Raw genomic sequence first — 23,869 nt, forward strand, 5'->3', positions numbered from 1 at the left:
AATTTTCAAAAATAATACACGAAATCGTTTCTTCCAATATTTGTGTATATTTTCATATTCTTCTATGCATTATAAAAGCCTAATCTATATATTTCTACAACAACAATGTGAAAATAATATTTATTAAGAAAATATACTTTCTTGTTAATAAAATCTATTGCAACTTTTTTCAAATATAAGTGCACTATTTAAATTTAGTGTTATAAAAACTTCTTTAGTCTTATAGGCAAAGTTTTGAGTTAGAACAATGCGGCGATGGCATCGAAAGCATCATTGGCCAATTCAATGCCAAAGAAGCAGGCAGCATTTGCGGGGAAGGCACGCAACATGATCGGTGTAACGCCACGGTATAGAGCCAAGGGACCATCGCGACGCATGAGATCCTTGAAAACGCTGCGTACACCTTTTGGATATGTGCCGGCGGGCGCTGCGGATGGAAAATGAAAATTTATAAGGTTATGAAAATGTAAAAATATGAAAATATAATATTATTAAAAATTTAAAGAGAAGGAGGGCATAGAAAAATATAATTGAAAAGGTAATGAAAAATTAAACCAAAATAATATTTCATAATTAAAACATTAAAATGAAATAATTGTTTAAGTAATTTCTTTTAAAGAAAATACATTCGACTAAAATATTAAATAATAATCAATTGTGCATAATTACTTAATTATATTCAATTATAATAAATAAAAAGTTAGTTAAAGTTATTGAATATGAAATTAGTATTTAATTAAGTATTTAATTAATTTTCAAAATTAAAACAATGATATTAAATACAAAAAATAATAATAAAGAAATATAAAAAAGTTCACTACTTTGTACTTAATTACATATTTTTATTCAGTTAAATTACAGGAAATTTTTATTGAAGTATTTACGCTAATTGAAAGTGAATCCTGTTAAAAAAATTAACAAATTAAAATACCAAATACCAAAATTAAATACTTAATTATCTAAAAGTGATTTTTAAATCAATTAAATACTAAATTAATTTGAAATTTCTTAATAAAAAATTAAATTAATTAATTAAAATTAAATTAATTAATTGAAATTTAATTTAAATAAAATAAAATAAAAAAATTAAAATAAAATGTAGCATAATTTTTTAAAAGATTAAATAAAATTACTAAATAATTATATTTATTTTTCAATTAAATATTATAAAATTAGTTAATTAAAAATAATAAAATTGAAGTTATTTTAATTAATTATTTCTAATAATCTGTTATAAATCAATAAATGATTGATTAATCAAGGTGTATTTAATTAAGTGCATAATTAATTAGTAATAAATTACTTAAATATTTAATTTAAAAAATCAATTAATTATTTTAAATAATTTGGTAAGTAAAATATATATTTTTTAAGAACAATACTTCTTACTAAAATTTGAAAATTCCTTAATTACTATTAATTATATTTCAATTAATTATTTATAATTAAATTAATAATTCTATTTCTTCATCATAATTTGATTTATGATTAATTAAATTTAATTTTTTTAACGTTGATTTAAATATTGTATTAAATGCATAATTAAGTACCAATAAATAACGTAAAGAATGTTTTAATTATTTAAAATATTAATAATTAATTATTTCTAATTAAGTTGTCATTAAACAATAAATGATGGATTAATCAATATGTATTGAATTAAGAATAAAATTAAATAGTAATAAATAATTTAAATATTTAATTTAAAAAATTAATTAATTATTTTAAATAATTTGATTAAGTAAAATATAATTTTTTTAATAATTACACTTCCTTAACCATTAAACGTTGAAATTAAAAGTGATAAAAGGTTGAAATCGCTTAATTACTATTAATTATTTTTTAATTATTTTAATTAATTATTTAAAAATAAGTATAATTACTACCTAATTAAGTAATACTTAAAGCTTTTATAAATAATGTTTGATTAATCAATATGTCAAAATGCACAATTAATTAATAATAAATAACGCAAAGATTTTTTTTAAACAATTGAATTGCTGATTAAATGCAATTTTAATCAATAAATATTTAATTAATGATTTCAAATAATTAATAAAATTTAATTAAAACACTTGTATTCTTTTAGAAAAAAACTTTTCATAAAATTAAATTAATTTAAATTATTATTTTTTTAATTAATTAAATTTAATTAAAATATATTTTTATAAAAAAAAAAATATTAAAAAAATTAAATTAAATTAAATTATTATTATTTTTTAAAGTTAATTATACTTAATTAAAATATTCTTAAAAAAACAATTTCGAAAAACAAAATAAAATCAAATTAAATAATTTTTTTTTATTAAATATAATTTCATTAATATTAATGCTGCACATACCTGTTTGCAATCTACTCTTCAACACATCGGCGGGCATACCGACCAACCAATATGCTATGCCAGCGGCACCACCGGCGAAAATCGTCGAAGTAACGCTGATCTTCTCGCTGCCAGTCTGCTCTTTGGCCTTATCTTGGATATACTCGTAAGCGAGAAAATAAAAGGCGTTTGCGGGCAAATCTAAAAAAGGCCACATACACAACAAAGATATGTTTTTGTAATTATTTCTTCGTTTTTAATTTTTTTTTGCTCATATGTAACAATGTGCGACACATTTAAAACACGCTTGCATACATACATGCTTATGATGAGATGGAAATAAGCCAACACACAGTACTAATGAATTTGCAGACAAATTTTTTTGGATTATTATGCACTTTCACACTAATGAATGAAAAATTGTTAGTAATTAAAAAAAAATAAAAAAATAAAAAAATTAAAAACATAATTCATGCACATACATTTGTATTTACAAATAAATTTGAAGCGACGAAATCTTATAATAGCACGATCCACATTATACATAGCCAGGAGAAAATCTGATTCAAAGAAGTCCATGACCAGACCAGGCTCGATAATTTTTGAAAACAAGAAAAATTTTAGTTGCATAAAACACAAAAAAAAAAAGAAAAAGAAAGATACAACTACAAAAATGAAAAGAAAAATCATTTACGGGAATCTGAGGTTGGGAAGAGTAGGAGGCTGGTTGAATTTTTAAGGGTTAAATTTTCTGAGAAAACTACAAATCTAAACTACAAAAAAGTTAAGAAAAAATTGTGGGTAATGAAAAAATCTACAACTTGAGTGTTAACACCTTCTTCACATAACCTCAAAATTCATGTGAAAAAATCAAATAACTAAGTTTTTGAAACTTTAACTCGATTTCCGGCAAAACTACGAGTCCTATGGGAAAAGTTAAGAGAAAAAGTTGCAGGTAATAAAAACATCGACAACTTGAGTATAACAACTTTATCACATAACCTCGAAACTCATCTGAAATAACCAAGTTTTTGGAATTTTAACTCGATTTCCGGCAAAACTACGAGTCCTATGAAAAAATGTTGAGAGAAAAAATTACAGGTAATGGAAAGATCTACAATTTGAGTGTTAACAATTTTTCACATAACCTCAAAATTCAAGTAAAAAACTCAAAAAATCAAGTATTTGGATTTTTTTCTTCAACTTTTACGAAAAAATGTTTTATTTCACGAAATTTGGGGCAAATTAAACTTTTTAAGAACCAAACACATTGTAATTTAGTGTGTACATGTATAATTACATGGGTTTAAAGAATTAAAATAGTAATTTGTTTAAATAAGTTTCTATATATACATATATAACATATATGTATAACGCAAAAGCACTCTATACATACATATATGAAATACATACATAGTATGTCCAACAAAATCTTATTAAAGAGCGCACTGAATGAAAACAGCGTGAATTGAAGTCGTGTAGGCGCGATAAGTCACAAAGGATGTTGTATTTCCTCCTTATCCACGCTGCCAATGTGTTTGTTTGTGCAATATGATTTTTTCCGCTTATCTTAAGAACACAACTAAATTGTTTTTTTGAAATAACTTTACATTAATTATAGAGTTCTCGGTAGTAGCACAACGACGTTCAAGCCCAGTGGGTAACGGTTTATTTTGGGCAGCAAGCCTGCAGCGAACAGTGAGAAGTATGAAATTGCGCTGTGCAGCAGATAGTTACTGATGTTATTTTATATAAAAGAAGCGTGACGTGTCAAAAGAAAAAAAATTGTGTCTAAAAATACTTATATACGACATTACGCGGTAGCAACGAAACACGTGAGAACTTAACGCTTTAAAAATGCAATGGATTAACGTGTTGCTAGTGTTGGTGTTGTTGATTGTGAGTAAAAAACAAGTAAAAAAAATATAATACCCTTCACATGTGCACTACTGATAACATAAAAATGTACAGAAGATCTTTACCGTGTTTTTGATTGAAAAGTTTATATGGCAGCTATATGCTATAGTGCTGCGATCTGAACAAGATGTTCAAAGATTTTAGCGCTGTCTTGGATAATAATCTGTGCCAAATTTCGTGAGGATATCTTGCCAAATAAGAAATTTTCCATACAAGGACTTCAGTTTGATCGTTCAGTTTGTATGGCAGCTATATGGTATAGTGGTGCGATCTGAACAATTTATTCGGATATTGTAGCATTGCCTTATATAATAATCTGTGTCAAATTTCATGAGGATATCTTGTCAAATAAAAAAGTTTTTCATACAAGGACATGAGTTTGATTGTTCAGTTTGTATGGCAGCTATATGATATAGTGGTTCGATCTGAACAATATACTCGAAGATTGTAGCGCTGCCTTGGATAATCATCTATGCCACATTTCGTGAAGATATCTTGTCAAATAAAAAAAATTTCCATACAAGGACATGAGTTTGATTGTTCAGTTTGTATGGCAGCTATATGCTATAGTGGTGCGATCTGAAAAATTTGTTCGAAAAATGTAGCATTGCCGTGTACAATAATCTGTGCCAAATTTCTTGAAGATATTTTGTCAAATAAAAAAGGTTTTCATATAAGGATTTGAGTCCTAAAACGAAAAGCAGACAAAAAATTACATTTTTCCATTAAATACACTTAGTTTAGTACATATTTTAGCAATAGTTTTCCACAATTATTAAATAAAGCTATGTTTTACAAAAACAAAAAGTAAAAAAAATAAATTTAACTATTTTTCACGCAAATTCATGACACCGTCTGCCAACCCTACACCACCACAGCAACTCAATGTCAACGCTGCGCGCATCAACGCCAAACCACATACCAAACAGCATACGAAATTTCTAAAATATCAGCAGATACGGCAACAGCATAAGAAGTTGGGACCACACGCGGTTGAACGTGCACACAATGAAGTGACTACAACACACCGGATACAACGATTGCAGCGAACGGAAGTGCCCCCATTAGAGTTGCCACATGAGCACACGCAACAATTGGCCATAGACACGCTACAATGTCCGACCGGTTGTGTCTGTCAGTATGCGCCTTTTGCCGAGCTGCCCATATCACGTTGGATACAGCACATGCAAGCGCAACGACCAGGTGCGCAGCCAGTGGACGATATTTGGTCGAACGAGCGTGCGAGCAGCAACAGCAACGAGGCCACATATGATAACTTTGATGACGACGCTAATGATGATGCGTACACGACAAATCCTTATATGAAACAGGCTACTTGTATACTGCAAGAGGAGAGCGACGTGGAGGACTTGATACAGAAGTTGCCACATGATTTGCATGCGTTGATATTGCTTTACACAAGCAGTGGTAGAAATAAAAGCAGTGAGTATTTAAAAATTACTTCCAAAAAATATATTAAAATTAATAAAAAAAAATTAAAATTAATAAAAAAAATCAAATGTAATAAAAAAAAATATTCATAAAATTACAAAAAAAAAATCAAAACACTCCGAGAAACGTAAAACTTAAGCATTAATTGTTTGTAAGCATGCTATGAAGGATAGCTGCGCTGTGCGATAAGACTGCGCGGCGCTTTGTAAAATGCTCTGAAGTTAGATAAGCAATTGTTTACGCGCTTTCACACACATAACGTATGTGTATGTGCGCGCATATCAATTATAACTGTATTTTGCTCATTTTTTATTTGACTTCTTTTTTTTCTCTACTTCCCACAAACAGTCAATCTGAGCACGCTGAAGCCACTCAATCAACTTACCACCTTGGAAGTACGCGGTGGCCTCAATCGCTCATTGCGCGTACTCTTCGATCAACCGCTGAGTTTTCTACAATATGCCAATTTCGAATCGGTCACACTGTTGGGCAGTGAAGATTACAAACGTCCCAAGAATTCCGTTCACCCCAAAGATAGTTATGATTACAAGCCGCGTAGTGAGTCGTATGACGATTTGGATGCTTTGGCTTTTGCGCCACTCGACGATTACGACGACAATATTGTGCCGTATGATATTTACAAACAGGAATTGTTAAAAGCGCGCATGCCCACATTCTACGGTTGGGAGCATTTGGAAGTGTTGCGCATACACGGTTGTCAGTTGAACGAATTGCGTTGGGAGATGTTTGACGGTCTGACCGCTTTGGATCATTTATCGTTGGAACGTAACGGTATTACGGAGGTGCCACCATTCTCCTTCTATGGCGCTCTGCACATACAAACGCTATCGTTGGCGCATAATTTAATACACGACTTGCATTATCGCGCTTTAGCCGGTCTGTTGGAGTTGGAAGTGTTGGATTTGAGCTACAATCGTTTGGATAAATTAAGTGAGCGTAGTTTTCCACCCTTCCCGAAATTGGTACGCGTTGATTTTCGCAGCAATCCCATAAGAAATATATTGCCAGCTAGTTTTTGGGTTATGAATTCAACACTTTCGATGCATTTTGATTCGCAAGTAATGGCATTGCGCTTGAAAAACAATCAACCTTTCGAATCGTTAGTTGAACTGCAGGAGTTGCATATTGGAAATGTGTCAGTCGGGAATTTGGGACAAAATATGTTTAAGGTAAGTGTTAAACAATATATTAAATTTATACAATTATCGATTGTCTCTAATGCGCGGCCACAATAAAATTTAGTCATTTACATTTCACAAAACACATTCCAATTTATAGGGCTTGACAGCGCTGGAGAAGCTGACGTTGCATGGCAACATACGTAGCATTGAGTTCGACGCCTTCGCAAGTCTACACAAGCTACGCGAACTTGAATTGAGTCATTGTGGCATACAAGAGCTGTCAATGGACGCTTTCATCGATTGTCGTGCGCTGGAAGTGCTAGATTTGTCCTATAATAACATCTCCTACTTTCCACCTGGCCTACTCGATGATCAACCTCATTTGGAGGAAATATACTTGCAAGGCAATCGTTTGCGTACACTGCCACACACATTCTTTCTGCGTCCGAAATTGCGTTTAGCACGACTTAACGAAAATCCATGGGAATGTAGTTGTGAGATGTACAATTGGCGTCCCAAGATAACCAATCAAGTGCGTGGTCCACGAACGAAACGTTGCATCACAGATTATACGACGGGTAAGCAAATTTCATGCCGACGTGTGGATAGTTACGTCTATGAGAATCGCTATGCGCCACGTTGTAGCAATCACAACGAACGTAGCGTTTTCTATGTAATACACAAACAATTGAATTGTGCTCCTGGACGTGTGGTGCTAACTAAAAAGCAACAACACACACATATGCCACAACATAATAGCATATTGCCACGACCAGCTGGTAAACAGCCTATGCCACATTGGCGTAAAATTGAGCAGAGCAAATTGAAATTAATGCAAAATAAAAACCAAACACAAGTGCATGCGGTCAGAGTGACAGATGAGCAGCGAAAAATGCCAAAAACCGTTACTGCATTCACACAGCGGAATACATTGACATATGCAATGCAACAAGAACGCGCCAAACGTGTGGAACATGTTGCAGAAGAAGAAGATAATAATAATATTTCAAATGATATATAATATATAGAATAATATATACATACGTATGTATAAAAAATAGTATTTGTTGTACGCGTACAATGACATCATTTGAATTTAGAAGCGCTAAAGTTTTGGTCAACAAAAACCTGATAGATAAGAAGCGAACTTTGGTTGTCTTAAGTTAGATAAACAACCAAAAAAACTAATTGTTAGATTATCATATTATTAGTTTGTTATATGCATTAGCTTAAGCACACACACACATCAAAACACCATTTTAAGATTTATATTTATACAAATTTGTGGCGTCTAAATAAATTTCGAATAAACTCATATAGGCGCACTGAATCAATAGTTGTAACCAAAAATTTCATATTTTATTTAAAAGACACTAAAGACCAGATTAAATACGAATCTTGAACACAAAAATGCACAATTGAATGAAGCAACACATTTTCTACAATTTAAACACTCTAATCACACAAAAATATATTAAAGATTAGCACTTTAGTTAACAATTTACACATAAACACACACATGCTCATACAACTTCCTAAAATTATTGTCATTATTTTCAAAATAAAAAATATTTAAAACAAATAAAATAAAGAATTTCTTTTCCATAACCATATAATATTTCATTCAAACACAGCACTAAATATATATCTAACAAGGGACTCACCTCGCAAAAGCGTCGCACAACTGCCCTTATAAACACTACGTATACCGCCCTCCTTGTAGAGTTGCACTGCGGTATCCATCATACCCTTGTATTTACGCTCACCACCAGAGGCCTGTTGCACTTGGAGTAAACACTTGATACGCTCACCAGGCGCTGTTATTATCGTTGACATCAAACCAGAAAACGAGCCCGCAATAGCAATTTGCGAGTATGTTAATTTGGTGTTCTCACCAGTTTGTTGTACGCGTTTGCCTAATGCGTAACCAGCAAAGCACAATGCAAAAATTGGCGCTACACCGGTAAGTGGTGCAGACATGCCTTTGTACAGTCCACGGACACCTTCATTCTTAATGGTTTTGGCAGCACAATCAAAGGTGCCCGTATATAATGGTGCCTGACCAGGTGCTGGTCGTGGCATTGTTTGCAGACGCACCTAACGCATAAAACAAAAAAGTAGCACACAAATGAGTGATAATTTATGGTTTTATAATATTTATTACTAACCTTAATGGTGTCCAGCGGGTGACCAGATAAAACATTGCATATGCCACCGAAGCCGCCACTAAGAAAAGCTTTGAAGGGATTTGCTTTACGCTCTTGTGCTGGTGCCTCTGACATTTTGTTTGTTTTGTATGTATGTGTTTTGGTTTTGAAGTCTTTATCAAATAAAAAATAAATAAATAAAAACAAATTGTCACTTTTTAATCATGAAGACATACCAGAAATATGTGATGCGTATTCTATCAATTAGACGGTGCACAATTGAACTTTGTACTTGGCAGTATGCTCGCAAATGGTCAGTGGATACGCATAACCTAGGAACTCAATTTATTTCTTTGTTAATGCTCGTGATAGCCCTGCAACAAATATTTGCATTATTGTTTATACGAATACAGCTGATTATATTGTTGGCTGAGTTGGAGCTGCTTACCTAAGCGTCTTTTGTTGTCGATCCTTTGAGGAAGAGTTCTTGCTAGCGTAAACTATTAAGCAAGCAGTTTCCTTGTGCACTTTCACTTTTGTGCAGACGTGTGATACGGAAACCTGTTGCTGCTGGTATGATGCTGTGGAATTTGACCAATTGTTCAATGTTATTGAATTAAATTCACTAGTGCAACAAATACCGCCAGGGTAGCAAATTTCAAACGTCAAATAAAAAGCACAAAATATTATCGATAAGTCAGAAGGCTATAATCGACCGTTTAAAAATATTGCACAATATTTTTTTTGTTCGGTTGATTTTATTATTTAAAAGTTGATAAAAAAATTTTTCGGTTTGCGCATCTTACAAATAAAATTAATTATTGTTGCAACGCATATATAATTTAATATAATTTTATTAAGTCTACGACAAATAATCAAAAGTGCGGTTTCCAATCAAAACATAAAAAGAGATTGCAATTATTAGAAAACTAGGAATTCATAACAAAATCAATGTAATTTTCGAATAGATTTTTAAAGGAACGTAAAATAGCAATTTTCAATATTTGCTTTATCACTGGATTATTAAAATCTATGGTTGTGGCGTTTTACGCAAATAAGTCTTTCCTGATGGCACTGCAACCACTTTAACGCCAGCTGGAAATAGTTTCGGAACGTCATCTTGTTTAACCGTGGGCAAAACCATGCACGCATCTCCTTGCTAAATTATTAAAAAAAATGTGTTGAATAAAAACCCAAAAATATTCATGTACTATGGATAAGCTATACCTTCCAATCAGCTGGCGTAGCCACTGATTTATTTTGTGTGAGTTGAAGAGAGTCGATTACACGAAGTATTTCACTATGAATAAATTTGGAGTATTAATTTTTTTTTTTTTTGGAAATACAAAAAGTTACTCACTCAAAATTTCTGCCAGTTGTGGCTGGATAAAGAATTGAAAGACGCAGCTTCTTTTTATCATCAATAACGAATACTGCACGACAGGTTAGTGGTATGCCATCTTTGTTTAACTCATCCTTATCTAGCATATTTAATTTCACAGCCAATTCACGCTTGTTATCAGCAATAATTGGATAGTCAAAGGAGTTTAGTGCTATGAAACAAAATTTAGTATAAATATAATCAAGTTATATTATTCAAAAAACTTACCGCCGTAGCTTTTAATATCCTCTATCCATCCTTTATGCGACTCAACTGTATCAACAGATAAAGCAATTGGCTTTACATTTCGTTTAACAAATTCCGGCAGGAGTTTAGCGACACGTGCCAATTCCGTTGTGCACACTGGCGTATAGTCGGCTGGATGCGAAAACAAAATGGCCCAGCTGAAAATGAAATTTACGTTATCCTTTGCATTTATTTAATATGCAGTTAACTCACGAATTGCCAATCCATTCATGAAAGTCAATGGGACCCTCAGTTGTTTCAGCATGAAAACTTGGGAATTCATCACCGATATTTAACGCTTTGTTGGTAGTCGTCATTTTGTAACAACCTACAAATACAGAGTCGTTTTATAATTTATATTCACAATTTTTGTTAATATTGCATGCATAAGATAGCACTTAATTGCTTAATTATTTACTCTAATGGATTTAAATTACGCCGTAAATAGGATTAATTTGTGAAATTCAACTAGTTGCCGGCCGGCAACAAATAAAACTATTGCTTTTTGGTTGTGGAACGAGTGGAATGAAGGTTACGCTGTGCTACCATAGTGCCGTGCAGTTTTACATTTTACGAAACTTTCATGTACATAATACAGAATATATATTTAATTCTTGTCTAAAATTTTGTATATAAAAATGATGTCAAATATAAATTAAAAATTTACCAAATTTGATCAATAGAAAAATATTTTGTTCCAAGGTGGTAATTTTATAGTACACATATCCTCTTATCGTGGTGGCAACCTTTGCTTGACGAGCGGTAAATTTGACAAAATTCGTGTTTTGAAAGTTTGCAAATCGTCTAGCTTGTGAAATTTGTTTAAAATTAATAATAAAAGAAAAGTTTTCGGTTATTTCGTGAAATATTAAATGTGTTGTGTGCAGCAAATGATATATTTGGTGTTTAGTGCTGAAATAATTGTAAGTGAAGTGTAGGAAACGGATATTCGTTCAATTTTAATTTCTGGTGGCTGAAGTGAAGCGTGTCCGACATTTTATTTTAAATTTTTAGAGTGTCGGAAATGTGATAAACGTAATAATGTGTATTTGAGAGACTAAAAAATGTGCAAGAAAAAGACTTGGATATTACTTACTATATATGTACATACTTCTGCATGCATTTACATGTATGTGCATGCTTATACGGATATTGGACGTGTTATTGGAGAAAAAGAAATAAAGAAATGCAAAACAGTAGTCATAAGGTAAGTTGGTTTTGTACAAAAACGCTAATACAAACATACATATGTAAATTACAATTTTGTATGTAAATTTCACGCATGTTAAACGTTTATTTAACAATATATTCAATTTATTAATTAGAAAAATGTAGCAAGAGACTCATATATACATATATGTATGTATTACATTAACTGTATATATATTAACTGATACAAATAATATACCGGAAATCGAATTGATTAAGGGTAAGTGGGGTTAATTTATTTCTGTAAAATTTTTGTGACGATACAGTCAAAATCTTTTTATTAAAACCAATGGTACATTAAAGTATGATATTTGAAGAATGTTAAGAAAGAATTTAATGTAGAAATATTAAAAAAATACGGCAGTGGCAGTAATTCGAATTTCTCTTGGATAAAAAGAGAGTGAAGAAGTATTATACAAAACAATACTACAATATCTGAATCAATTTTTCAGATCGGACCAATATATCATATAGCTGCCATATAAACTGATTGAACAAGATTTAGTTCTTGTATGGAAAACTTTTATATTTGACAAGATATTTTCACCTAAGATTTTAGGTGTGATTTTCTATAGACTGTGCTCTTTTTCTCCTCACACGACTGCGATTATTGCCAAAGTATAGAGCCGCAACAAAGTCCTCAAGTCGCTAGCCAACAGCACATAGGAGAAAAAACAAAGAAACGTTGTTGGCAACATACAAGACAATCGGCCGGCCGGTCCTTATCTACGCTGCACCAATATGGTCGTCTAGATACATTGAAACGCGGACGAGGAAGCTACAAACATGTCAGAATACAGCACTCCTGACTACGACAGCACACCTGCATAGTGAGGCCCACATGCTCCCAGTTAAGGAGGAGAATGAACTCCTCTCCAAACAGTTTCTGCTGGGGTGCTATCGCAGAAATCATTAAGAGGTCCTTCGTAAACTACGTCGACTACATAAAACAATACACCGACCAGATTTCGGACGCAACAAACTACAGACATGCACTGACCGCCATTCACAGTGAAGCCATTAACACCTTCCCCGACTCCCTCTCAGTGAATGGCGTATTTGGAGTCAAACCACCACTCAATGCAAACGAAGAGCTCATGTTGTCTTGAGAAACTTCGTTCTGGATATTGTAGCAGGTTAAACTCTTACTTATCCAGAATAGACCCTGACATATAAAACATATGTATGTCCAGCGTGCAATGAGTCCTCGCTTAACACTAACCACCTCTTTGGTTCGACCCCATTTCACGGGCTTACCATTGAATGACGTTGATGACAACTTAGCTAATCCTTATCATCCTAACGAGATTAGGTTCTAATTGCAACAACAACAACAACAACAATAACGAAATTTCGCATGCATCTTTATTAAATCATCACTATAATCTATAATTGTCATACAAACTGACAGCTCGAAATTTAATTCTTGGATGTAAACTTTTTTATTTGTGAAGGGTATTCTAACTTCAGTGTAACCGAACTTTTTTCCTTGTTCTCATTAAAAACACGCAGTTTTGATTTTATGTGCATTTTGTTTACAGCTCCATCTCAGTTATAACACACTCGCAGTTTTGAGTTTTTTCTTTCGTAGAACGACCCATTTTTGCAAAAAAAAGTTGCTACAATTTTAATTATTGCCCCATCCGGGATTTAAAGGCACGTTTCACCGATAGATACGGATTACGTTCATACTAAGTATTATAGTATTGAAATTTTTTGCATAATGCGCACTTCCATCTAGTTATCACCTCATTTCAGTATATATGCGCATTATTAATCGTATTATTTAGCTATAAAACTTCCAACGGAAATACGACATGTGTTTTTAGCCATTTTCTTGCGCATTCAGTGCCGTTTGCATGCAAATCGTACATTATTAATCACTCACTTCCTCGCTATGCAATATTGTAATTAAGAAACACATTGTTATTAAATTTTTTTTTTTCGGTAAAACTAATTTATTTCTTTTACGTTTAAACATTATTGATACATTTGATCCATTGCAGTACAAATATTGTAAAAAATATTTCATGTAAATGCTTATTTCAATTTTCACCTTAACCTATTTATAGGAAAAAAATAATCAAATAAAATAGTCCAACAAATACTCCACTGTGATTATACAAATTTTACCTATTTAACCCCTATTAAAGTAAATGTATATGATGATTTTTTTTGTGTAACAAGTTTTCATAACAACAAAATTTCCATAAAACCTAACTACTTAACTGTTAAAGGCAACAAAGATTGCAACAAGAATTATTGTAAGCTTATACAATATAAATTTGCATGAAAAAACACTCTACCATTATAATATGAATTATATAAATTTTAAATTTATTAGTTTTTTTTCGAATTGCAAAAATATATACGTTACGTATACGTTGTTGTAGGTTTGTTTGTTACATCAGTGTATATGTATATGGAAGTCCATGTAACACGTTGACTAAGCATAAAAAGTATATTTATTGCTAAATTAAGCGCTCAACAAGTAGCTAGTTGACGCTGTTGAACGCGACTTCAAGTAACCTGACTTAAAGTACCGTTAAATTGGCGGCAAAACAAATTTGGCATCAAACTTGAGACGTCTCTATTGACATTTCATAAAATAGTTGCACTACCCCAACTAAGCGCACTTATTTACTAACTTTTTTTATTGTTATATAATATATGACTTTGCAGTTGGCAACGCTAACTAGAGAGCTTTTTAGATAGTAACTCTACGTGCAACCCCACCATATTTCAATAACCTGTTTCCGGTTCCTGTTTCAATGTCAGGCGATACGCGCTCTCGGCATCGTGCAAACCGCCACCCATCATATAAGCACCGCCAGCGCCGCTGCTCAGCGCGTCGGGTCCACGTATTTTGATTGGCGCGCGACGCAGCATTTCCTCAGCGCTGCCGCTATTATATTCATTCAACGTCATCTCAGCCGGATTGCGTAGCTGCTGTGCAACGGCGCCATTATTATGTTGTTGCGCGGCATTCAACTGATCCGGTCTTTGGTAGGGATGATTGCGATGCAACGGCGGTGAATGTTGCATTGGTGAGGATGCGGCATGTGGATGCTGTTGCATATTCGGCGATGACATATGTGGCAAATTGTGTGCGCTGCTCGTGGATAGTGGACGCATAACGCTGTTGGTGTTGTACATGCTATTCTCGTCCATGCATGAGTTGCCGGCGCCGTTAACCATGTCGACATTGTTCGTATCGGTGTCGTTGAGGTGTGGTGAATGCATGGCGCGTGTGTGTAGTGGTGTACCTGTGTTGTTGTTGACCGCTTGTTGTTGTTGTGGGCGCTGTTGTGTCTGGTATGAGCGCAACTGATTGTATTGTGGTGGCGATGCGGCAATATTTTCCAGTAGTGGCGACATCATTTGTGCATCCAAACTGTTGCTATCCATGCAGGCGCTCAAATGATCAGCGGTTGTGGGTGAGGTGAGCACGTCCAGTGTTGACGACACATGACTGCCGTCCATGTTGCGTGTCGGACTGTAGTTGGTCAGGCTTGGCGGCGAGAGTGGTGAGTTGTCGGCCAGTTCACCTACAAAGTTGAAGTAAATTAGATAATTACGTATGGTGGAAAAATAGTGTGATACGTGGTAGCGTGCACTAAACATACCGCCAAGTAGCATTTCCTGTAGCAGCGAGTCAATGTGGGCGACACCGAAAATTTTCGCAAACTGTATTTGTTCGATCATCTGCCAAGTGATGGACTGCAGTACGGGCAGTATTAAGAGTATTTCGCCAAAACGACCGCGTGACTCATATTGTCGATCCGACACATAATCTTCCAGATTGTTTAGGATTTGATGGCGCAACGTCTTAACGCGTTGCGGTTCCTTGAGATCTTTGGCGTCTAGAAAATATGCAAGAAATTAAGTAAAAATAGAAAATAGAAATCGAAGCTTCAAAGCTTTAAGGGATTAGGGGTGGTCAGAATTTTGAAAAAAAAAAAGATTCTTAACTGTTTTTTTACTAAACCGCCATTTTGTCCAAAATCTTTATTTTGCTTATTCCTCCAATTAATTACTATGTAGATTTAACATTTCTTCAAGGAAATCTGTTTGTTTTTTCTAATTTTCAGAGTATGCAGTTCAGTAGTATAATAGTCAACGCAAAACGTATTTTTTTGAGAAGAGCTCACGGAGTTCAGCTTCTCAAATAAATATTTTTACTAAACTATGTCTTAAAATACAGTTAAAAAATACCACAATATGTGTACCAATTTTTGGGTCAATAAATTTAAAAGTTTTCTCAGAAAAAAATCTGGAAAATTCGCTTTCACCGGTCTTCTAACTGTGCTCCCTTAAAATTGTGATTTTTTCATCTTTGACCACACTCAATCCCTTAAAAATATTTTCAAAATGTGCTACGACTTACTCGGATCGAAGAACACCAGCGCCTTGATGCATGCCAATTCGGTATCGTCAATATTCACATCGCGCAGTGCAAAAACGAGCTCATCTATGATTCTAGCGCCAATGCGCGAAATATCCAAGTTTGGCGACAGACGCGCATCTGCACGACACAAAAAATTTACTCACACTTTACTTGCTGTTAAACGCTGTTGTTTTACTTACCTGGACAATGTTTCGTGATAACGCAATTGTTGCCCAACAGCAACACATCTTTCAGATGCATAGAGCGCCGCGACAATCCCAACAACAGATGTTCGCCAGCATGCGCGCGTAGTAACGCCACCTGATCGTCCAGCTGCAGATCATTAAAGGCTGGTATGTGCTTGGCCCACTCGACCAGCGTCAACAGCTGTTGTTTCATTGACTCACACACATCGTTGATGCTGGCGAATTGTTTGTTCGATAGATCTTCATTCGGATTGGTCTCCATGGCAGCGCCCGCTTTCGATTGACGACTCTCAATCTCGGCCTTAACCAGCGATATAACGGACAAGCCATTACCGGGATCGGGATCTTCGTTTGAGGTGCGACGACAACTAATACGATCGCGTTCATTTTGCACTGCCTCCTTCTTCATGCCCGCCTTAAAGCACTTACGTAAGCGACAATAACGACACTGATTGCGTTTGTCTTTGTCCACAACGCAGTTGCGTGAAAATCTATGTGATGGTTGACAAAATATTGCATAAAATATAAATTACTTTGACTTTTGGTGTTGGGTCTTACCTGCAGGTATATTGATGATTCTTGCGCACGCTGCGTCGGAAGAAGCCTTTGCAGCCGTCACAACTGGAAGCACCGTAATGTTTGCCGGTGGCGCGATCGCCACATATAGCACAAACCGTTGCCGATTGTGAGTTATTGTTTTGCGCGTATGAGTTGTTGTTATTGTTAATAGTATTATTGCCACTAGTAGATAAATTGCCATTGCTATTGCTATTACCACCGCTGAGACTGAGCGCTGGACTCAGCGCCTGACTGCCGCTTGGACTGTGTGCGGAGGCGCTGCTAAGCGCCGAGAGCGCCGGCTCAATGCCATGCATCATATGTCCCTCGGCATCTGTAAATGTAAAATAAAATAAAAAAAAAAAATTAATATAAAATTCAGCTGAAATTATTTTAATAAAACAATTTATAATAATTTCAACTAAACAAACTCATAGCTCAGATCTTTATTCCCTGACTACCATTTGTTCCGGTCGAAGCATAATGCGACTGGAATATCCAGCTCATATCAGAACAGGGTATCAAAAATTAGCTTGAATCATTCTCGGCTGCCAAGCCAAAGCAGTACTTTTGAAGAGAATCAGAGAATTGTCAGAAAGAGAGAAATATGTTATGGCTTCAGTTGGGCAATACTCTGAATAATACTTTGGTCTTCCTTAAACAGTTATATGTTCAAATATGAAAAAAAAACCGGAGGAATATATAGACAGAATATAATAATCCATTCGGAAAAGAATTAGTTCGGACCATCTTCTTTATAAACTATTAAAAAGTCATACAAAAACGGAAAGATAGGTGATCTCAGACAATGCCTGCCTCATACCTTTGAAGGCATTTGTGTGAGACTGGAAATTTCGTAAACAGCTTAAGATTTCTTGGAGGCTCTATTTTATTGAATCGTCAAAAGGACCAGGTATCGCAAAATAGCAACGTTTGGAGTAGTGCTTCTTAGTACCGGTCAGATGTCAAGTACTAAATTTTTCGCGCACATAATTAAAAGCCTTGCCGTACTTCGACAAGAGTCTTCGCACTACCTTCAAGGCGGTGGAGGAAACTTGTCAAACCTATTTTGCAAAACTATATGTCAGGTTAAATTAGATTAGGTTATAGGGCTATCTCTCCTGGCCCGCTAAAAGTATGACTGTCGAGATGTTTCTGAGACTACTTGCAAAAACTGGGTAATGGAAAAGTTAATGTTTCTAAATCATCTTCCTCCATACAAAATTTTCATCCTATAAGATATTTATCATAACAGCATGTATACCTATTGGACCATGTACAGTAAAAATTTCTACGAATGCTATGCTCATGCTAGGTCCATAAGTTCAATGCTAAAACGAAGAAGGACAACGGGGATCCAACTTGTACCAACTCCGATTTAAGTGTGAGGAGGATTTCGCATGACCAATCATCCAAACTAGTCTGATAATTAAGTAGCTTGATTGCTCACTACCCTGACGACTCCACTTCGAAGCAACAGATCTACTGTATTAATGGCAGCTAGTTCTGCCTGAAAGATACTGCAGTAATATGTTAGTCTAAAACCATGTTTGACAGAAAAGGTCCCTACTGCCTTTTCTACTAGCTTCGACCGATATGTTAAAAAGCAGCCTGCGCCTCTTCTCCAGAAACGTCGACCAATCATGGGCTTGATCGGTATGTAAGCGGAGAGAAAACCATCAGCAGTAGACAAATTTTTCAAGGAGGAATTTGAAGAAGGGAATGTTTCAGAAGATCCATGAATCGACTCAACACATGTTGTAATATTTTGGGTATAAAGCCTGACCTGAATTTTTTGCAAAAACGACGTCGAGTAGTGGTAAAATGGATGCCTGACAGCACAACTGAGCATCCTGCAGAACGAAATGTCGTCGAAACTGTCCAGCAATCTTGCGAATGGCGTTCCAAAAATAAGACGTAACCGAAAAAATCACGTGAAAATTGGTCCGGTGATGCCCATCGTTTTCTTTGATAACCGTGGTGAGGTTTACCATGAATTCGTGCCACAGGATTAAATGGCCAGTAAGGAGTACTATATGACCGTTTTGAGGCGTCTACCTAAAGCGATTCAAAACGACGGGTTTGTTGGCAGAAAATGAATGGATTTTTCACCACGATATTGAGCTGTCATTTTCGATAGAAAAATTGTGCGCAAGATTTATGGTCCTTTGGGCATTGGCAACGGCGAATATCGCATTCGATGGAACGATGAGCTGTACGAGTTATGCCACGACATTGACATAGTTCAACGAATTAAGAGATAGTGGCTACGCTGGCTTGGTCATGTCTCCGTATGGATGAAAACACTCCAGGGAAGCAGAGGAAGATGAAGAGCTTCACTCCACTCCAGATCAGGTGGAGAAGGAACTGCCTGCAATTGGTATCTCGAATTGGCGCCAAAAGAAGAAACAACTGGCGCGCTATCGTTAACTTTGCTATACCCATGAAAGCGGTGTTTATGATATTAAAGAAGAAGAAGAATAAAATACAAGTAGTTTGATTATTACAATACAATGTTATAGATGTATATAATTGTACAACGATTTTCCATCAAAACTAATATTTTTAATCACAGTTAATTGTGTGTATGTATACATATGTAAACGTTTGTGACCATGCAGCTTTATTAAATATTACTTGCAGTTCTGTAATATATATGTATATATGTATATACAATAGTATGTATATACATATACTGTAATCATAACTTGTCTCTTTACTCACACCGCTTGTTTGTTTGTAAAAATTCCGTGCTAACAAATTATAGAAACTGTCAAGTCATCATTATAAACATGTCTCTCATATCAAGTGAGGCGCTTTAGTCATAAAACACATGTATTTTAAGACCAGATTTCACAAAAAATATAATATTAATTAATTTGTTAATTCATAAAAAAAATAGAAAATAATTTAAATAGTGTCAGTGCTTAAGCCTATTAAACAAAGAGAAGATAAAAATAAAGATATAAATAAATAAAAAAATAAAATGGAAAATTAAATAAAGAGAAGTAACAAATTATAAAAAAAATAAATATAAATATAAATAGGAAAACAAATAAATATCGGAAACAAATTGTATAAATAAAATCGAAAAATAAATAAATAAAAAAATATTATAAAAAAAATAAAAAAAAAATATTATAAAAAAAAATAAAAGAAAATATCATAAAATATAAATAAAAATAGAAAAACAAATAAATATTAGAAACAAACTGTTTGTAAAAAATAATAAAACACGTGAAAATAAAAATTTCACAATTTACACGCCCCCTTTTTGCCAAAGACCGCTTCAGCACAGAGATTTCACATATTGATTATAATAAATATTTCGTCAACTTTTATATTTGTACGCAAAATATACGCTACTCGTTTTGCTCTATATTTACTCGTATTTATTAGCTCATATCTCTTGGCTTTCGGTACACATCTCTGTGGCCTATCTATCTACAGTACAAGTGGCTGCCATATAGTATATTAAGTACATTTGATTATGAAGAGGGATACACTTGTCCGAAAAAGAGAAAGAGTGAAATGCAAAACAAATATGTTCAAACATGCATACATACATACATATTATATATATGTATATATATATGTAAATATATACATATATGTATAATATTTCTGCATACATATGCGCAAATATTCGCTTTAAGTTATGTATGCGTTCGGCACACACACACCCACACCCACACTCACAACCATTTGCCTCAAAAATTTGTTTTCTCCACTGTTTGTTGTTGCATTTATTCTACGTCAAAAGCCAAATTTTATTAATAAACACGCGAAAAGTATATAAAACAAGAAGAAAAAACACATTCAAAGGCTTATTTTTTGGCAAGCCCCCTTACTTATGTTCTCTATTGGCACAATACAGGGCGGCAAGCACTTAAATGGAGTGTTTTTTGTTTGAGAAAGTTTAAATATTATAGATAACAAATCTTTATATATATAAATCTTCTGACCGTGTGTTTGCATTTGAACTGCTCCTAAACGGATGGGCCGATTTTGATGAAATTTTGTGTGTATGTTCAAGGAGATTCGAGAATGGTTTAGATTTACAATTTGGTCCACTGGAAAATGTTTTTTTAAATTATTTTTTCATTTTTAATCAATTGTTAATTTTGGAATGTTTGACCGATAGATGGCGCTACCATCGCAGTATCCAATAACAGTAAAACGTAGGCGGGTCTTCTAGTAAATATATAAGAACTTTAGATATGTCAGAGAATATGTGTTTTCAAGTGTTTCAAATATTTGAAATTTATATTCAAGCCTATAAACAACTGACTCTACTACTCTGAGCAAAAAAAATAAGACTCTTTAATTTAAATTTCGCGCGAAAACCCCTTCGTCGAAATATTTTTTTTTTCTAGTATAAGACTGTCGGTGACACCAGTGCCAAATGTCATATTCAACGCTCAGATTGTTGGAAAATACGTTCGGTGATAATTGTTTGTCGAGAGCAATCGTTTTTGATTGGTACAAATTCTTCAAAGAGGGTCGAGAACGCGTTCGCGACAAACCACGTCCACCGTCAAGTGATGACTTACAAGTCAATAAAATAAAGGAATTGCTGCTTGAGAATCGACGACTAACAGTCAGAGATCTTACTGGCTTCGTTGGAATACTGGAAAGATTTTTCTTCTTCTTTACTTTGGAAAGATTAGTGAAAACCATTTTGATAGATCATAATAACTAAGGAAAATGATAGCACGATTGTTTCCAAAATCACTAAATTTTATCAAAAAACAGCGTCGGATTAACGTCTGTGAAACAATGCTTTCCGACTAATAGGATGCCATGAAACGTACTATTACTGGCGATGAGTATAGGATCTTGCTTACGACCTAGAAACAGACCATCAATCGCCGAATAGCCTGGCAAATGTGAGCCGTAGCTGGAAAAACAATGTCAAAGCAGGTAAAAAATCAAGATTATGTTGACAGTTTTCTTCGATTATAGAGGTGTGCTGCAATCTAAATTCCTGCCGACTAGTCAAATTGGCAACAAGGAATACTATTTAAAAGTTATCAGTCGTTTGCGCGAAGCTATTCATAAAAAGTGGCTGGAATTATGGGCCGAAAGCTCTTAGTTTTTGCACCACCATAATGCACCGTCGCCTAATGCTTGATGATCCGTGAAGTTTTCGCCATTTTTCAACCAATATCGTATTCGTATTCGCCTCATTCAGCTCCGTGTGACTTCTGGCAATTCAGCAAACTCAAACGACCGCTACGCGAATATCGTTTTGAGTCAATTGAAGACATTAAACATGAATCGCTACGCCCACTGAAAGCTATTCCAGAAATTGACTTTAAAAACTGTTTCGAGGATTAGAAAGAATGTGGTGTATTGTGGCCACGGGGGACTACCTCGAGGGGGACGACATAGATTTTGAAGAACAAATTATGAATTTTGAAATTATGAACAAAATCTTATGATTTGTTGTTCATAGTAATACATCTTCCTACGATAATAATGCTTTCCATTCCACAATAATCTTTCTTTAATTATTTATAGCCACCCTGTTTCCCATCTTTAGTTGAATATTCAATACTTTAACCTTCTTTAAATTCTTTTTGCAATTTCTAATAATAAGTATAGTGAAAAAACAATTTCTTAGTTTAAAAATACCAAAGTATGTGAGAAAAAGAAGGCCTGGCAATTTTTGTTGACGTTCTAGACACACTTTTGGCTGCGAACTGATTGTGGTCTAACTTAATTTAGTGAAAAGTAAAATAATTTTAAAATTGTTGCAATAGAAATTCAATATTTTCTTTGTTTCAGGGAGAAATTTTGTTTCAGAGAGAAATTATGTTTCAGCGAGAAATGAAGATTTCTTCAGCAATAGCAATATTTTCTGGCACTTATAACTTCAAAAGCACGTCTTACTTTCGTAGATAAGACAATAGTAGTATAAAAGATATAGTAGTAGTCGGCAGATATCTAATCTTGGTTAAATGTTTGATGCATGTTTTTACTCACGGCTCACTTTTGTTTCATCGCAGATTAATAATAAATATATGTCTTCACCCACCGCTTAGAGGTACTCTTAGTAGACTAGCATAGAACAGCCGATCCCTTGGTATACCGATTAGCTTAGTTTAGTTAGATATTGATGACCAATCACCAAATTTTCTTTTTTTGCTCTCTGCCTGTCGCAGGTGACTTGGCACTCATGGAAAATCCTATTTGTAGTCTGTCTATAGGAGCGAAAAGTGAATTAGAGGAGCAGCTCGACTGAATATCTGCGAAAGCTAAGCTTCAGCTCAGTATTCTACCTACTTTCAGCTGTCAATTACCAGCTAAAGTAATTTATTTATCTACTCACATGTATTTTGCCTTGAAACTGATATGATAAACCCGTATTTGTAGTCTACCTTTAGGAGCGAACGGTAAATAAGTGGTGATACTCAAGATATATGTTAAAAGACGTAGTCGGCTGGAAATCTGGTGCTTCTTGTCCATATCATTCCTTTCTAATACCAGTTAAGATACTAAATTTCGAGAGTTGAATTCGAGGTTGAGCTTTCACGGAGTCTTAAACTCAGTATTTCATCTCAATATCCTACATACAAACTATTTGTAGTCTACCTTTAGGAGCAAACGATAAAATAGAAGAGTAGCTCGAACAAATATCTGTGAAAGTTGATGTCCAGCTACCAATTTTTGTCTTACTCACATGTCTCTCGGAGGTGAGTTTACACCGAAGGAAAATCCTATTTGTAGTCTACCTTTAGGATCAAATGAAAAATTAGAGGAATCTTCAATAAAAATTATGAAAATATGCTTCACTTTGACTGCATAAGTGAAAATTGCACGAGTTGTAAATAGGCACCATGAAAATTAAAAATTTAAAAGCGCTGCGAAACGAGCGTGTTAATTTCAAATTCATACTCA

At 34.2% G+C, this 23,869-nt stretch overlaps 4 protein-coding genes across 10 annotated transcripts in view; 1 reads left to right on the plus strand and 3 right to left on the minus strand.

Moving 5' to 3' along the window:
- Nucleotides 1-24: 24 nt before the first annotated feature.
- On the minus strand, nt 25-9,638 carry LOC105233964 (congested-like trachea protein). The gene is made up of 6 exons (XM_011216145.4): nt 9,428-9,638; nt 9,216-9,353; nt 9,001-9,152; nt 8,497-8,929; nt 2,343-2,522; nt 25-427 (listed from the first exon to the last, which is right to left on the minus strand). The coding sequence occupies exons 3-6, from the start codon at nt 9,112-9,114 to the stop codon at nt 240-242; spliced, it is 915 nt and encodes a 304-aa protein (XP_011214447.2). The 5' UTR covers nt 9,115-9,152; nt 9,216-9,353; nt 9,428-9,638; the 3' UTR covers nt 25-239.
- Nucleotides 3,950-8,422, plus strand: LOC105233963 (uncharacterized). The gene is made up of 4 exons (XM_049446468.1): nt 3,950-4,220; nt 5,117-5,681; nt 6,039-6,880; nt 6,990-8,422. The coding sequence occupies exons 1-4, from the start codon at nt 4,179-4,181 to the stop codon at nt 7,851-7,853; spliced, it is 2,313 nt and encodes a 770-aa protein (XP_049302425.1). The 5' UTR covers nt 3,950-4,178; the 3' UTR covers nt 7,854-8,422.
- A 219-nt stretch (nt 9,639-9,857) lies between the features above and the next one.
- LOC105233966 (peroxiredoxin-6) lies at nt 9,858-11,162 on the minus strand. 2 transcript variants are annotated; one of them, XM_011216147.4, is made up of 6 exons: nt 11,025-11,162; nt 10,820-10,934; nt 10,589-10,764; nt 10,340-10,532; nt 10,207-10,279; nt 9,858-10,138 (listed from the first exon to the last, which is right to left on the minus strand). In XM_011216147.4, the coding sequence occupies exons 2-6, from the start codon at nt 10,921-10,923 to the stop codon at nt 10,010-10,012; spliced, it is 675 nt and encodes a 224-aa protein (XP_011214449.2). In that variant the 5' UTR covers nt 10,924-10,934; nt 11,025-11,162; the 3' UTR covers nt 9,858-10,009. The 2 variants fall into 2 exon arrangements, with proteins under 2 accessions (XP_011214449.2, XP_049302432.1); XM_049446475.1 differs by having other exon boundaries at nt 11,044-11,062.
- A 2,587-nt stretch (nt 11,163-13,749) lies between these two features.
- The window catches only part of LOC115066707 (transcription factor HNF-4 homolog), a 63,423-nt gene continuing 53,303 nt past the window's right edge, over nt 13,750-23,869 (minus strand). For 3 of the 6 annotated variants that reach the window (XM_049446472.1, XM_049446473.1, XM_049446474.1), the window contains 5 exons: nt 16,967-17,300; nt 16,403-16,899; nt 16,203-16,340; nt 15,442-15,678; nt 13,750-15,363 (listed from right to left, as the gene is read on the minus strand). In XM_049446472.1, the coding sequence (XP_049302429.1) occupies nt 14,558-15,363; nt 15,442-15,678; nt 16,203-16,340; nt 16,403-16,899; nt 16,967-17,300 (2,012 nt within the window). In that variant the 3' untranslated portion in view covers nt 13,750-14,557. Of the gene's footprint in view, nt 15,679-16,202; nt 16,341-16,402; nt 16,900-16,966; nt 17,301-23,869 lie in introns of all 6 variants that reach the window. The other 3 variants (XM_049446469.1, XM_049446471.1, XM_049446470.1) reach the window with 1 other exon arrangement.

This window comes from Bactrocera dorsalis, chromosome 1, assembly GCF_023373825.1.
Source record: "Bactrocera dorsalis isolate Fly_Bdor chromosome 1, ASM2337382v1, whole genome shotgun sequence".
NCBI lineage: Eukaryota > Metazoa > Arthropoda > Insecta > Diptera > Tephritidae > Bactrocera > Bactrocera dorsalis.